Source organism: Exophiala mesophila (assembly GCF_000836275.1).
Source record: "Exophiala mesophila strain CBS 40295 unplaced genomic scaffold supercont1.6, whole genome shotgun sequence".
Lineage (NCBI taxonomy): Eukaryota > Fungi > Ascomycota > Eurotiomycetes > Chaetothyriales > Herpotrichiellaceae > Exophiala > Exophiala mesophila.
In genome coordinates, this window is record NW_015622509.1 from 1674736 (window position 1) to 1686818 (window position 12083).

Consider the following 12083-nt stretch of genomic DNA (forward strand, 5'->3'; position numbering starts at 1 on the left):
ATTGTGTCGTCAAGTCAGCAGGGTTGAAAGGAGCTGATATTGGATCTTACCCTGTTGAAATGATCATAAAAGTCCTGTTCTAGAGACAACCGCTTGCCTCCAAAGAGGTGTGGACGCTCAGTTGGTGCGAGCAGCTCCGCTTTACGAGGATCCTTCACTCTTTCCCTTACACGGTCTCTCCAAAAGCTGTACGCTCGAAGGTTGGCATCGTTATTCCTTGTCATGTCGTAGTAATTGTTCATCAGGAACCGGAAGCCGCCCTGTAGAATGCCTCTTAGTGTAAGAACACCACTTTTGAGTCAGTTGATACTCACCATCTTCCACAGTGTCCAGTAAAACTCTTCTCGCTCTTTATCGTCATGGTCAAATGTTAAGTTTTCTCTCCATTGATAGAGAAACCCATTGTAATAGTTGTTGCGATCAGCGAACCTCTCTTTAAGACCCGCTGCCAGCTCCTTCTGCTCCTCCTTGGTCATATATACCTGGTTCATAGGACACGCTAGGTTAGGAGTTCGTTGAAACATTTTCAAATTGCCTTCGGGGCCGATTTCGCGAGCGAACTGCAAGTCCAAACTCAGGTCAGAAATTGATCTCAGGGGATTCGGCTGGGAATCTTTTGGTATATGAGAGCCAACTGACCTCTTGAGTGATTTGAACACCGGTGGCGCCGGTTCCAATGACGGCTGCCCGTTTTCCTTTGACGTCAACGCCCTCCTTGGGCCAGAAACTTGAATGGTGGATCTCTCCTTGGAAGTCGTCCAGGCCTTCCCAATCTGGGAAATGTCGTTTTGCGGCAAAACCCGTCCCTGCCGTCCAGGACTTTGCAACGAAGACGCGACCAGTGTCGCATTTGATGGTCCATAAGCACCGCTCATCGTCCCAGTCAGCCGAGACGACCTTGCTGTTGAACACACAGTCCTTCTTGATATTGAGACGCTCGTCAACATGCTTGAAGTATTCCCGGAGTTCGTTGTGATCCGGGTAGTGTGAAGACCATGTCCAATCCTTATAAACCTCTGGAATTGACAGAGCATACACTGGGTACTGGCTATCAACCCGGGCGCCAGGATACCGATTCCAGTACCAAATGCCACCCAGATCAGAAGCAGCCTAAGGCGAGAATAGCATGATCAGCGCTGCATTCAAGTCTGCATTAGATATGGACACTTACATCAACGATCTTGCCTTTGAACCCACGCTCGCGTAGCTTGTATATCAGCCAGACGCCAGCAAACCCAGCTCCGACCACCACCATATCGAGCGGCTGTTCCAGGGTCCCATTGTCTTCTGCGTCGCCATTTTGGGCAGCGGTTTGAACACCGTCTGTGTGTCCATTGGCACGGCGGTCCTCTTCGCCAATGTCTCGTTTAAGACCCATAATTGATAGCAAGGAGAGCTGAAACTTCAAAGTGGAATGATAGAATAACAGACTTCATTGAATGATTTGGTTCTGGTAGTTATCTACCTTGTCTGTCGCGCAAGGTGGGGATTAAATGTCCCCCTTGTTCACAGACGCATGTCGTTCGGCATAGTATAGCCGTGTTGTTGATGGATGCGGGGGGTTTGAGCCGCTTCACCTCGGAAGACAATCCCCACTGGGGCTTCAGCCTTGGAGAAACACATACCAAGTCTGGAGTAGCGAGATGTGGAGAGTACTCCGTAGGTCGTAGTTCATGGAGAGCCACGAGGGGCGTTCTTCAGTGGTACTTTGAAGATGTCATCGTCCTCATTCTCCAACGCCTTAACCCCGCCTATCACATCCGGATCCGAAACATCAGTATAATAGCCACCTCTATGGGTTTTGATACATGATCTTGGCATTCCTTCCATGCCTCCTCATGATGCAGTGTTGTCGATCACTCATGCAGCCGAGCCTGAGCGGGAGGGCTCAGAACCAAGCATCGCGATCCACTCTGGTTACATCAAATCACATTTCCCAATGAGTCATTTTCTGCTTTTTGTAGGCTATCATTGAGTAGGGCTCGTCGACTGCACATTGTTGTCTTCGATGGTCTTGACTCGGTGCTGGGTACAACATAGTATCCGATATCTCTCCAGTCTGCGCACCGTTGGGCATACATCTATTCCTACGAAAGCAGTGAGAAGGTTGAGCTCGAGCGGGGTTTCAATGATGGAAGTTCAAAGTACAGGAAAGGGTGGATTGTCAATGAAGGAAGTTTTGCGCCAACGGCTTAAAACCAGCAAGCCAGCCGTCGCAATGGCGGCGCACAATCCGTTGGCGGCCAAGCTAGCCGCCGAAGCTGGATTTGGGGCAATCTGGGTCAGTGGCTTCGAGCTGTCAGCCTCATATGCAGTACCTGATGCCAACATACTTCCTATGAGCCACATCCTGGAGATGACTCGATCGATGAGACAGGTCCAAGACCTTCCACTGGTCGTCGATCTCGACACTGGGTTCGGAAATGCCGTCAATGTGGCATACATTATTCCACAGTTTGCAGCAGCTGGAGCCGCAGCAGTGGTGATCGAGGACAAGACATTTCCCAAGGATAGCAGTCTACGAGAAGGAGGCCGGCAGGTTTTGGTTTCCAGTGTGGAGTTCCAGGGCAAGATCGAAGCGGCGAAGGCGTCGGATTCGGTGCTCGTGTTTGCACGTACTGAGGCCTTGATCGCTGGTCTTGGTCAGGAAGAAGCCTTGCGTCGGGCGACAGCCTATGCGGAAGCCGGTGCTGACGCAGTGTTGATCCACAGTAAGCAACAGACCCCAGATGAGATTCTATCGTTTTGTCGAGCCTGGTCTGGAAAGGTTCCTCTGGTGCTGGTGCCAACGAGCTATCCTCAGCTTTCTTTCGACGACATCGGCCAACTAGACAAGGTTGGCCTGATTATCTGTGGGAATCACGCTATTCGATCAGCAGTGGCATCAATGCGAAAGACATTCTCCCAAATCCTACAGGATGGGGGAATCGCTGGTGTCGAGACGGATATTGCATCTGTATCTGATGTGTTTGCACTTCAGGGAGATGCTGAGATGCGAAAGTTGGAGAAGAAGTATCTTCGATAGACGATTTCGGCAACATGGCTTCTTCCCCAGATAGATACTCCGTTTCATTAGACTATCGGTAGAATGCGTCTATGCTTGTGACTGAGATGAATACAGTTTCGCCTTCGGGGATCTGATGGCTGCCAGATCTGACACCTCTTGCGCTCTACTGCTACATAGCTATTCTTTCTGATTCAGCATCCAAAGACACTGATTGATCACACTCACCAAACCCGTGAACATTGATGCATGGACGACCTTGCAGACAGGAGGAGCACGAACAGATCGCATGCTAAAGCGGCAATCGCCAAGAGTACTACTAACGGATCTGGAGAAGCACCAGTACACAGTCTAGCCTCTTACGGACAGGCCTCTAGATTGAAAGAGTCTGTGCAGTAAATTCTTGTGGGGCATTTAGTCGAGTAAAGTTGTTGGAGAAATTTTTGGACCGTTGCAAACAACTTTCTCTGAACCACGAACTGACTGACAGCGGGACTTCAGTCACTTCAGAGAAAGGATTTTACAAGACACAAACCACGGTGTGTGTGTTTCGTGAATCACAATCTCTTTTATAATTATTTATCCCATTACCACGGCACCGCCGTTGCCTACTACACAATCATGAGTCCCATCAATAAACGTCGAAAACTCGAAGACGGCGAGTATGAAGTTACTCCCACAACTACAAGTACGACTACGACCACCACAAACGTCAGTGAAGTCGACTTAGCCGCCGCACCTGTCGCACCCGCTTCTTCTTCCGAGCAAGCCAAAGCCACCGATCAGAATCGATCCCTCTTCGTCAGATCTCTTCCCGCCTCTGTCACGACCGAACGCCTAACCGAGCATTTCTCTGAATCATTTCCTCTGAAACACGCCACTGTCGTGATCGACTCACAGACCAAGATCTCCAAAGGATTCGGATTTGTGACCTTTGCAGACGCTGAAGATGCACAGGCCGCAATTCAACAATTCAACGACTCGGTGCTAGACGGTCGAAAGATTAAAGTCGAGTTGGCGCAGGCGAGACATCGAGATGCAGATGATGACTTGACGGGTGTGGTGACGGGGAAAGGCAGGAAAGGCGGGGTGAATACTACGGCGGTTCAATTGAGAGAGAAAAGAGAGCAAGGAAGGAAAGAAGCACAGCCGCCGAAATTGATTGTCAGGAATTTGCCGTGGAGTATCAAAACGGCAGAGGACTTGTCTCTACTGTTCCGCAGTTATGGAAAAGTCAAGCATGCGGTAGTTCCCTCCAAGGGTCCCAGGACACAATATGGATTTGGGATTGTGGTGTTGCGGGGAAAAAAGAATGCAGAAAAGGCTCTTGCGGGCATTAATGGAAAGGTAGTGGATGGTAGAACTTTGGCGGTTGATTGGGCGGTGGATAAAGATACTTGGGAGGAACAGAAAAATGCTACTGCTGAAGAGGCTAAACTCAACAAGACCGATGCCGTTGGCGTTGTTGAGGATGAGAAGGTTGAAAATGATGAATTGGAGGAGGATGCTGCTGCTGCCATTGAGGATGGTCAAGAGCACGACGATGAGACTTCGAGTGACGATGTCGACATGGATGTTGAAGAATCTGATCTCGACGACGAAGACGAAGACGACGAGGAAGACTCAGAAGATGGGGATGTCAAAACCAACAGTAACGACACTACCGTCTTTGTGCGCAATGTTCCCTTCACCACGACTGACGAGATGCTCTCTGCCCATTTCTCCACATTCGGGCCCGTCCGATACGCCCGGGTGGTATATGACCCGGAAACAGAACGCTCAAGAGGGACGGGGTTCGTTTGCTTTTTCAATGTCGACGACGCCAAATCATGCGTCAAGGGAGCTCCCAAGCACGAGATCGCCGCCGCGGGTCACGACGAATCCAAGGATAAGAAACGCAAGGTCGACACATTAAAGCACTCAATCCTACAAAACGAGGCATCGGATCCATCCGGAAAATATACATTGGAAGGACGGGTTCTCAATGTCGTGAGAGCGCTATCACGCGAAGGAGCAGAGAAACGTGCAAACGAGGCGAGCGAACAGCGAGATATTCGAGACCGAGACAAACGAAGATTATACCTCCTCTCAGAGGGGTCCGTGGCACGTGGGTCGAAATTGGCGGATGCTCTGGGTAAAGCAGAGATGGATATTCGCGAAAGCAGTCAACGTCAACGACAGCGTCTGATCAAGAGTAATCCGAATCTCGGTCTGAGTCTGACGAGATTGAGTATCCGAAACATTCCGCGACATATTGGAAGTAAGGAATTGAAGGCCTTGGCGAGGGAGGCGGTGGTGGGGTTTGCCCAAGATGTCAAAGCCGGGATCCGACAGCCGTTGAGCAAGGATGAGATGTCTCGTGGAGATGCCGAGATGCGAGAGGCGGAGAAGAGACGGAAAGAACAAGGCAAGGGAATTGTGAGACAAGCCAAGGTGGTGTTTGAAGACCGTGAAGGTGCCAAGGTCACAGAAGGTGGAGGAAGAAGTCGTGGGTATGGCTTCATCGAATATGTCAGCCATCGTAATGCCCTCGCGGGACTTCGATGGCTCAATGGACATTCGATCAAGTCCGGAGGCGAGAAGCCCAAGAGACTGATTGTGGAATTCGCCATTGAAAATGCCCAAGTGGTCCAGCGCCGGAACGAGCGGGAGAGGCGGGCAAAGGAACGGCCTGCGGGAGAACGAAGAGAAGATCGCAAAAACGGGAAGGACGAAAGAGGCCCAAAGGGACAAAAGCGCAAACGAAATAATGCAACCGAGGAGAAGACGGCGCAAGGGCCCAAGACCGTCGTCAGCACCAATGGCCCTGAGGAAGGAGAAGGAGACTCGGAGCAGAAGAACCGTGTTGCAAAGCGAAACCGGATCATTGCGAAGAAGCGACAGGCACGCAAGGCACGAAAGGGTTGAACATTGCATGCTCGACTGGAGCCGGGGACGACAAGATGGTTGATTGACAATCGTTCCCTTGTTCCTGCAGCCGCGTACTACATAGCCTAGACCAGTTGGTATCAAAGAGCATTCGCGGGAATTCGAGGGTGCAAGACGTCAGTTTGCCGGCGATTCGCATTGTTCGCAACGTCGTACCTGAAAAGTTGCGTCTTGCTTGGCTAGGACGGGTACGAATCAATCTTGACCCGTGTTATGGGCGCCTTGGACCTGAAGGCACGCATGGTCGACGTTAGCCATGAATTCATGGATAGTTCAAACCCCGTCCGCGTCCGGGAGGAGAGAGTATAGATCTCGACACACCGACCACGGGTGTGCATGAAGTTCACAACTTTGGCGACTTTGGAGCACTGACCTTGCCCACAACGTTATATCTCTTGCTAAAGAAAGTGAACCACTCGTCTAGAACCGTCTTGTGTTTGTCGTCCAGGTCATCCCACTCCGGCACACAGTCTTCGGGTTTGAGACTGGAAGTTGCGAGCGCACGAGAGGGGTCTTTGCCGGCGAAGACTGTGAAAGGGTCCGGGTTAGCCCAAAGTCTCTCTGCACATTGAGCGCGTAGTTTGAGGTTTCTGCGCACCTTGATATGAACCACCTTGAGCATAGGCTGAGTTTTTGGAAACATCAAAGACGGTGCCTTTTATGGCCACATAGGCCGGTTTGTCAGGGTTCTTGCCTGTAGCGCACATACATCCTCACTGTCAGCTGGGTGTATTTGGGAACAGTACATCCTCCAACATCATATTGGGGTTCCGCCTACCATCATGTTGGCTCAGCTCTTCATATGTGATCAAGTCATCTTTCGGAGGCTCGAGTTCGACTTTTTGCTTGGGCTCGAATCGTTTATTTTCTGAGTAGGGACTCGGTGAGGTCGGGTCCGCCATATTTGTGTAGGGTCTTCACAACGAACCTGTGGTATTGTCGGTCACTGTGGGGGAGAGGAAACCATCAAAGAGTCAGCCGACGGTAAAGAATATAAACGGAAATGCAGGAAGATCCTAGTGCAATGGCATGGGGCATGGGCACCAGCACCGCCTCTATCTGGACCGGGGTCTTGGATTACATACTTGTGTAGCCTGTATGTCGTTGGTCAGTAGCACGAGGGGCAGTTTACGTGCCTAGGTACTAAGATAGGGAGGCAGGGTGGCTTGAGGGGTGTTTGGCTGCGAGTGTTAGTGTTGGCGGCTGGTTGTGATTGGAATCAACGCGGGGCATTCGGCCAGTGCGCAGGCGTTAAGGAGAAGGGCATGAAGGGTACGAAGGGCTACAAGGGCCAGCAGGGGAGATTCTACAGAAAGCAATCAAAGGTTGAAAGTCTGGTGGGTTGGTGGGTTGGGGGGTTGGTGGGTTGGTGGGGGGGAAAGAGGCATGAAAGGCAAGGGCAGACGAGCTCCGTCACAAGGCACTGACCGACTACCAATCAGGGATCATGCCAATGCCAATGCCCACCATTGACTTCTGGACCAGTGATCGACCTCGTCGAACCGGATAATAGGCTACGAGGAACACAAATACATGACAAGGTGCATCATCCTCGTGCGCAAATGCTAAAATGAAACAAGCGTGCCAGCAGACTCATCAGCACGTTGCTGACTCATCCACAGAGATTGTGCTCCTTTGCGATGTGTATCTCCGGTCTTCTGATGAGACAAAAATGATCTGATTGATGGTTGGGAGCTCTTGCAGTTCTTCGAGAACCCAGTTGCTCCTTCCTTATTCCTACCATGCCCCGCTCTCCACTAAATCAGGTGACGCAATTGAGGCAATGAGATGGAACCAATCAGCAGTATTGGAATTGAAACCCGCGTCTACATACCTAAGGTACTGATCATGTCTTGACGGGCTTGACAGGAGTCTCTACCATCAGACTCATTAACGACACTGCAACCTCTGACGCTGCGAGCACTGTCGTCTGTCCAGCATTGTCGTAGGCAGGAGCCACTTCAACCACGTCGGCGCCAATTACATTGAGCCCTTCAAGACCGTCGAGGATGCTGAGCAGTTCTCTGGTGGTCCAGCCACCAACCTCGGCGGTGCCTGTCGCGGGAGCATAGGCCGGGTCAAGCACATCAATATCAACTGAAATATAGACGTTGGTATTACCGACCCGAGTCTTGAGTTTACTGATGATCCCAGCCACTCCAATCTTGTCGATATCTCTGGCAGTGATAATTTCGAATCCACATCTCCGGTCATTCCTCCAGTCATACTTCTGATTTGAGGCCGGGGCTCGGATACCTGCATGAGCAGACGAGTTGAGAATCAAACCTTCTTCGTGGGCAATATGCAGAAACGTGCCGTGGTTAACACCAGCATAATGCGAGAAGCCCCCTCCGAGGACTTTGGGATCCCTGCAGAAGAGTTCATCAGCCAACATCTCAGTCACGTGCTTCAGGAGGAAAGGATATCATTTGTCACAGTCAGATCTGACATGTCCCAAGCTAGGCACACGCGTCCACCTACCAGGTATCGATGTGAGAGTCAAAATGAATGACACTGACTGGGCCCCAGTGGTCGATCGTAGAACGTAACGCGGCCAAGGTTGTCGTGTGATCACCACCAAGAGTGATGATTCGAGGGACAGTGGCAACTTCAGTGGCATTTGCAGTTCGCCCAGAGACCACCTTGTGTGCTTTCCCTAGTTGCTGCAAGGCTACCGTATTGTCCAGAAACGTCAAGGGGGCATCGCCACAATCTACGATTCTGGCCCACTTGAGAAAATTGTTGTCGTGGGTGTAGGGACTCCACGCGAATGGAGCGGCTATCCGTCTTGAGCCACTGGGTCGGGAGCACTTATTAGCATTCAGTGGTCAAGGGACAGACCGAATGTATGCAAGGATGGTCTGAAGGTGTTGACAACGTACGCTCTGATGCCAGTGGGGCCAAACCTCGAACCAGGCCTACCTGTGGTTCCAGTATCAAAGGGAGCGCCCAAGAAGGCAATGTCATATTTGTCCACCTGATCATCGTGTGACAAACAATGCACCCATGGTAAATTGGCAAATGTGGCCAACCCCGAGAACTTTTCGAATTCGAGAAGCAAGTCGGGGTCTGGCGTGACTGGAGAAAGGTATGGCTGTTGACTGTGAGATTTGCCATAGATACCGAGCTGGTGTGGGGCTAAAGGAGGGAATGTAATATCCCTCGCCCAAGTCGTAGCTTGATGCAGAAATAACAGCAAAGGCCAGCCGCGGTTGATCATGACTACGAACCTGCTCTTGGTGGAATTCGGTTGGATATGCCTCAGCCTGAATGCGTGTAGTTGAGAGTGATTAGATTGGACGACGAGTAGCTGCCCATGGAACAGAATGACGAAACGGGAAAGATCTCTTGGCAAGGTCTTGTTCGCTGCATTCTTGTTTTCTCGGTGTGATGATGTGAGGTGACCACGGACGGCTTATCTGACGCTCGTGTTTTCCGAGATCATCAGACAAGGCCTGGATTCCGAGAGACGTAGGGAATGGACATCATGAGCTTCGTAAATGATATCAAGCTCGAGACAATTTGTTTTAGGGAGGACTAGAACGTCACTAGCCATGTCACTTACCCAAGTACGTCATTCTGGTCGACGTTCTGAGGAAAGATACACGGATGTCACCTCGTATGCGTTGGGAGCCAGAGGGATCTCATCACCTAAAGAAGGAGTTTACAGAAGTACTCGATCGAGTATCGCTATGGGGAGGGATGACATCCCCGAGGCCAAGGGTGGGGGATCATCTGAAGCGATATCAGCTGGTGGTGCAGGTCGTGCAGGTCGTTCAATAAGGCACTTATTATACATGGGTCAAGATAGTTGCGTCCCATTAGGAATTAGATGGTGGACCAGGACATGGATGTAGCCAAAACGTGGAATCCTGGACTGCATATCCCAATTGAAAGTGTACGGAGGAGGGTTGCGGCGAGTGGCACCGGAGCTGCTTCACCGAGGCGCGCGCGGTCTTTTTGTCGTGCTAGAGACGAACTCCAGCCGACGCCTCCTTCCATCAGTAGTGGGAATTTTGCGTACCTTCCTTAGCTAGGTGTATTTATGCGTACATGGGCAACTACGCGCCAGTCTCAGGCAGTTGCACTTGCCAATGCCGGGGAATAAACTAAACTACTGGACGGAGTAATGCGATCAAGCAAGTCGTCAGCAACCAGGACCAGGCAAGAGCGATCTTCCTTCAACTGAATCTCTAATTCTTCCCTGTCATACCTCGTTTGGTATTGGCCACCAGTGCCACCATTGACACTTCCAGTCTGCAAATCCTCTCATCTCCCTGCCCATTCACCCGCGAATCTTACTTAGGATAAGACCGCGTCTGGTCGCTTGTGTCGCTCATGTCTTGGTATCATGCATTTCTCCAGCTACTCGATCCTCCATGATACTGGCACGTCCCGCCACTACGTCCCTCGACCTGTTTGCAGCGTCACATCGCACATTTTCCAGGGCAGCAGCAAAATAGACCGACGACCTGACGACCCATAATGCCATGTCCAGGGTTGCCATCTGACCGTAGTCCCGACTATTCGTCCCAACATCGCTTTCTTTTCTATATCATGTCCCCCCCCTCATCCCATTCTTCTCTGTATGCATGTCCTCCTGGCCAGCTTACCACAGACTGACTAGATTTCGCCATGTCTTCTTCCTCGGTGGAACACTTCTACGGCGAGAAGGGGATGCCCCCTCACATGCAGGATGAGACTCCTTTGGCTCGAGGCGTCCGTAGTCACACCTACGACGACGAAGAAAATGTCCGCCGAGGCTCTCGCAAAGCCTCCGTCGTTGCTACCCTCAAGAACAACTATGGTCTAACAGAGGTAGATGCTGGCAGTGTCAAAGCCGGTTTTGACAACACCCACCGCAAGCTAAAGCCACGACATATTCAACTCATTGGTATTGGCGGTACCATCGGAACTGCTCTTTATGTTCAGATCGGCCGTGGCCTTCTCAATGGTGGCCCGGCCAGTCTGTTTATGGCATTTACAATTTGGTGAGTGACCTACCACAAACTTGGCTTCCGGCACCTCAGTACAATCATGCCCAAGTTTCATGTTACTGACACGAGCCCCTAAAGGTGTACATTCATCCTCTGCGTCACGAACTGCATGGCTGAGATGGTCACATATCTTCCCATCAGTAGTCCCTTTATTCGTTTTGCAGGCCGTTACGTTGACGAAGCTTTTGGCGTTGCTGCCGGCTACAACTTCTTCGTATTCGAGGCCATGTTGGTTCCTTTCGAGATCGTCGCTTGCAATGTTATTATCCACTTTTGGAGTGATGTTGTTCCAGCTGGAGGCATCATTGCCATCTGTCTCGTCCTTTACGCCGCTATCAATCTCTTCGCAGTCCAGTGGTATGGAGAATCCGAGTTTTGGCTGGCCTTGGGAAAGATGCTTCTCATCATTGGGTTGATCATCTACACATTCATTGTCATGCTCGGTGGTAATCCTCTGGGCGATCGATTTGGATTTCGCTACTGGAAAAATCCCGGATCATTCACAGAGCTCTGGTACGAGGGCTCCACAGGCCGCTTTGTCGGCTTTCTACAGTGCTTGATTCAAGCCTCTTTCACTATTGCGGGTCCCGATTATGTTTCTATGGCCGCTGGAGAGGCCGAGAACCCGCGAAAGGTTCTTCCTCGAGCATACAAGGCTGTATTCTACCGCTTAACCGCTTTCTTCGTCCTCGGTTCTCTTTGTGTCGGCATTCTTGTCCCATACAACGATCCTGAATTGATTGAAGCATTTTCCTCAGGCAAGCCAGGAGCTGCCGCATCGCCATATGTTGTCTCCATGAATCGTCTCCGGATTCGAGTTCTTCCTCACATTGTCAACGCCATGGTTCTTGGCAGCGCCTTTTCTGCCGGCAACAGTTACATGTATTGTGCCAGCCGGAGTTTGTTTGGATTGGCTCTCGAAGGAAAGGCTCCTCATTTCTTCACACGTTGCACCAAAAATGGTGTTCCCATCTACTGTGTTGCGGCAGTTCTTCTTCTCAGCTTGCTGTCGTTCTTGCAAGTCAGCAACGACGCCTCTGTCGTCCTCAGTTGGTTCGTCAACTTGGTAAGTTTCCCTGTTCACCACTCATCAGCCGAGGCTAATTCGATTATGATCAGGTCACTGCCTCCCAGTTAATCAACTTCTCTGTCAT

General features: G+C 50.9%; 3 protein-coding genes across 4 annotated transcripts; 1 reads left to right on the plus strand and 2 right to left on the minus strand.

Moving 5' to 3' along the window:
- The first annotated feature begins 3477 nt into the window (after window positions 1-3477).
- PV10_08488 (uncharacterized protein) lies at window positions 3478-6059 on the plus strand. Its single transcript, XM_016373513.1, has one exon. The coding sequence runs from the start codon at window positions 3626-3628 to the stop codon at window positions 5909-5911; it is 2286 nt and encodes a 761-aa protein (XP_016220424.1). The 5' UTR covers window positions 3478-3625; the 3' UTR covers window positions 5912-6059.
- PV10_08489 lies at window positions 5833-7242 on the minus strand. Of its 2 annotated transcripts, XM_016373515.1 has the most exons (6): window positions 7018-7242; window positions 6861-6878; window positions 6711-6800; window positions 6531-6626; window positions 6306-6460; window positions 5833-6160 (listed from the first exon to the last, which is right to left on the minus strand). In XM_016373515.1, coding segments are annotated over exons 1-6 (393 nt in total). In that variant the 5' UTR covers window positions 7019-7242; the 3' UTR covers window positions 5833-6127. The 2 variants fall into 2 exon arrangements, with proteins under 2 accessions (XP_016220426.1, XP_016220425.1); XM_016373514.1 differs by having other exon boundaries at window positions 6711-7040.
- A 480-nt stretch (window positions 7243-7722) lies between these two features.
- PV10_08490 (agmatinase) lies at window positions 7723-9212 on the minus strand. Its single transcript, XM_016373516.1, has 3 exons — window positions 8815-9212; window positions 8414-8728; window positions 7723-8301 (listed from the first exon to the last, which is right to left on the minus strand). The coding sequence occupies exons 1-3, from the start codon at window positions 9150-9152 to the stop codon at window positions 7779-7781; spliced, it is 1176 nt and encodes a 391-aa protein (XP_016220427.1). The 5' UTR covers window positions 9153-9212; the 3' UTR covers window positions 7723-7778.
- Between the last annotated feature and the right edge of the window lie 2871 nt (window positions 9213-12083).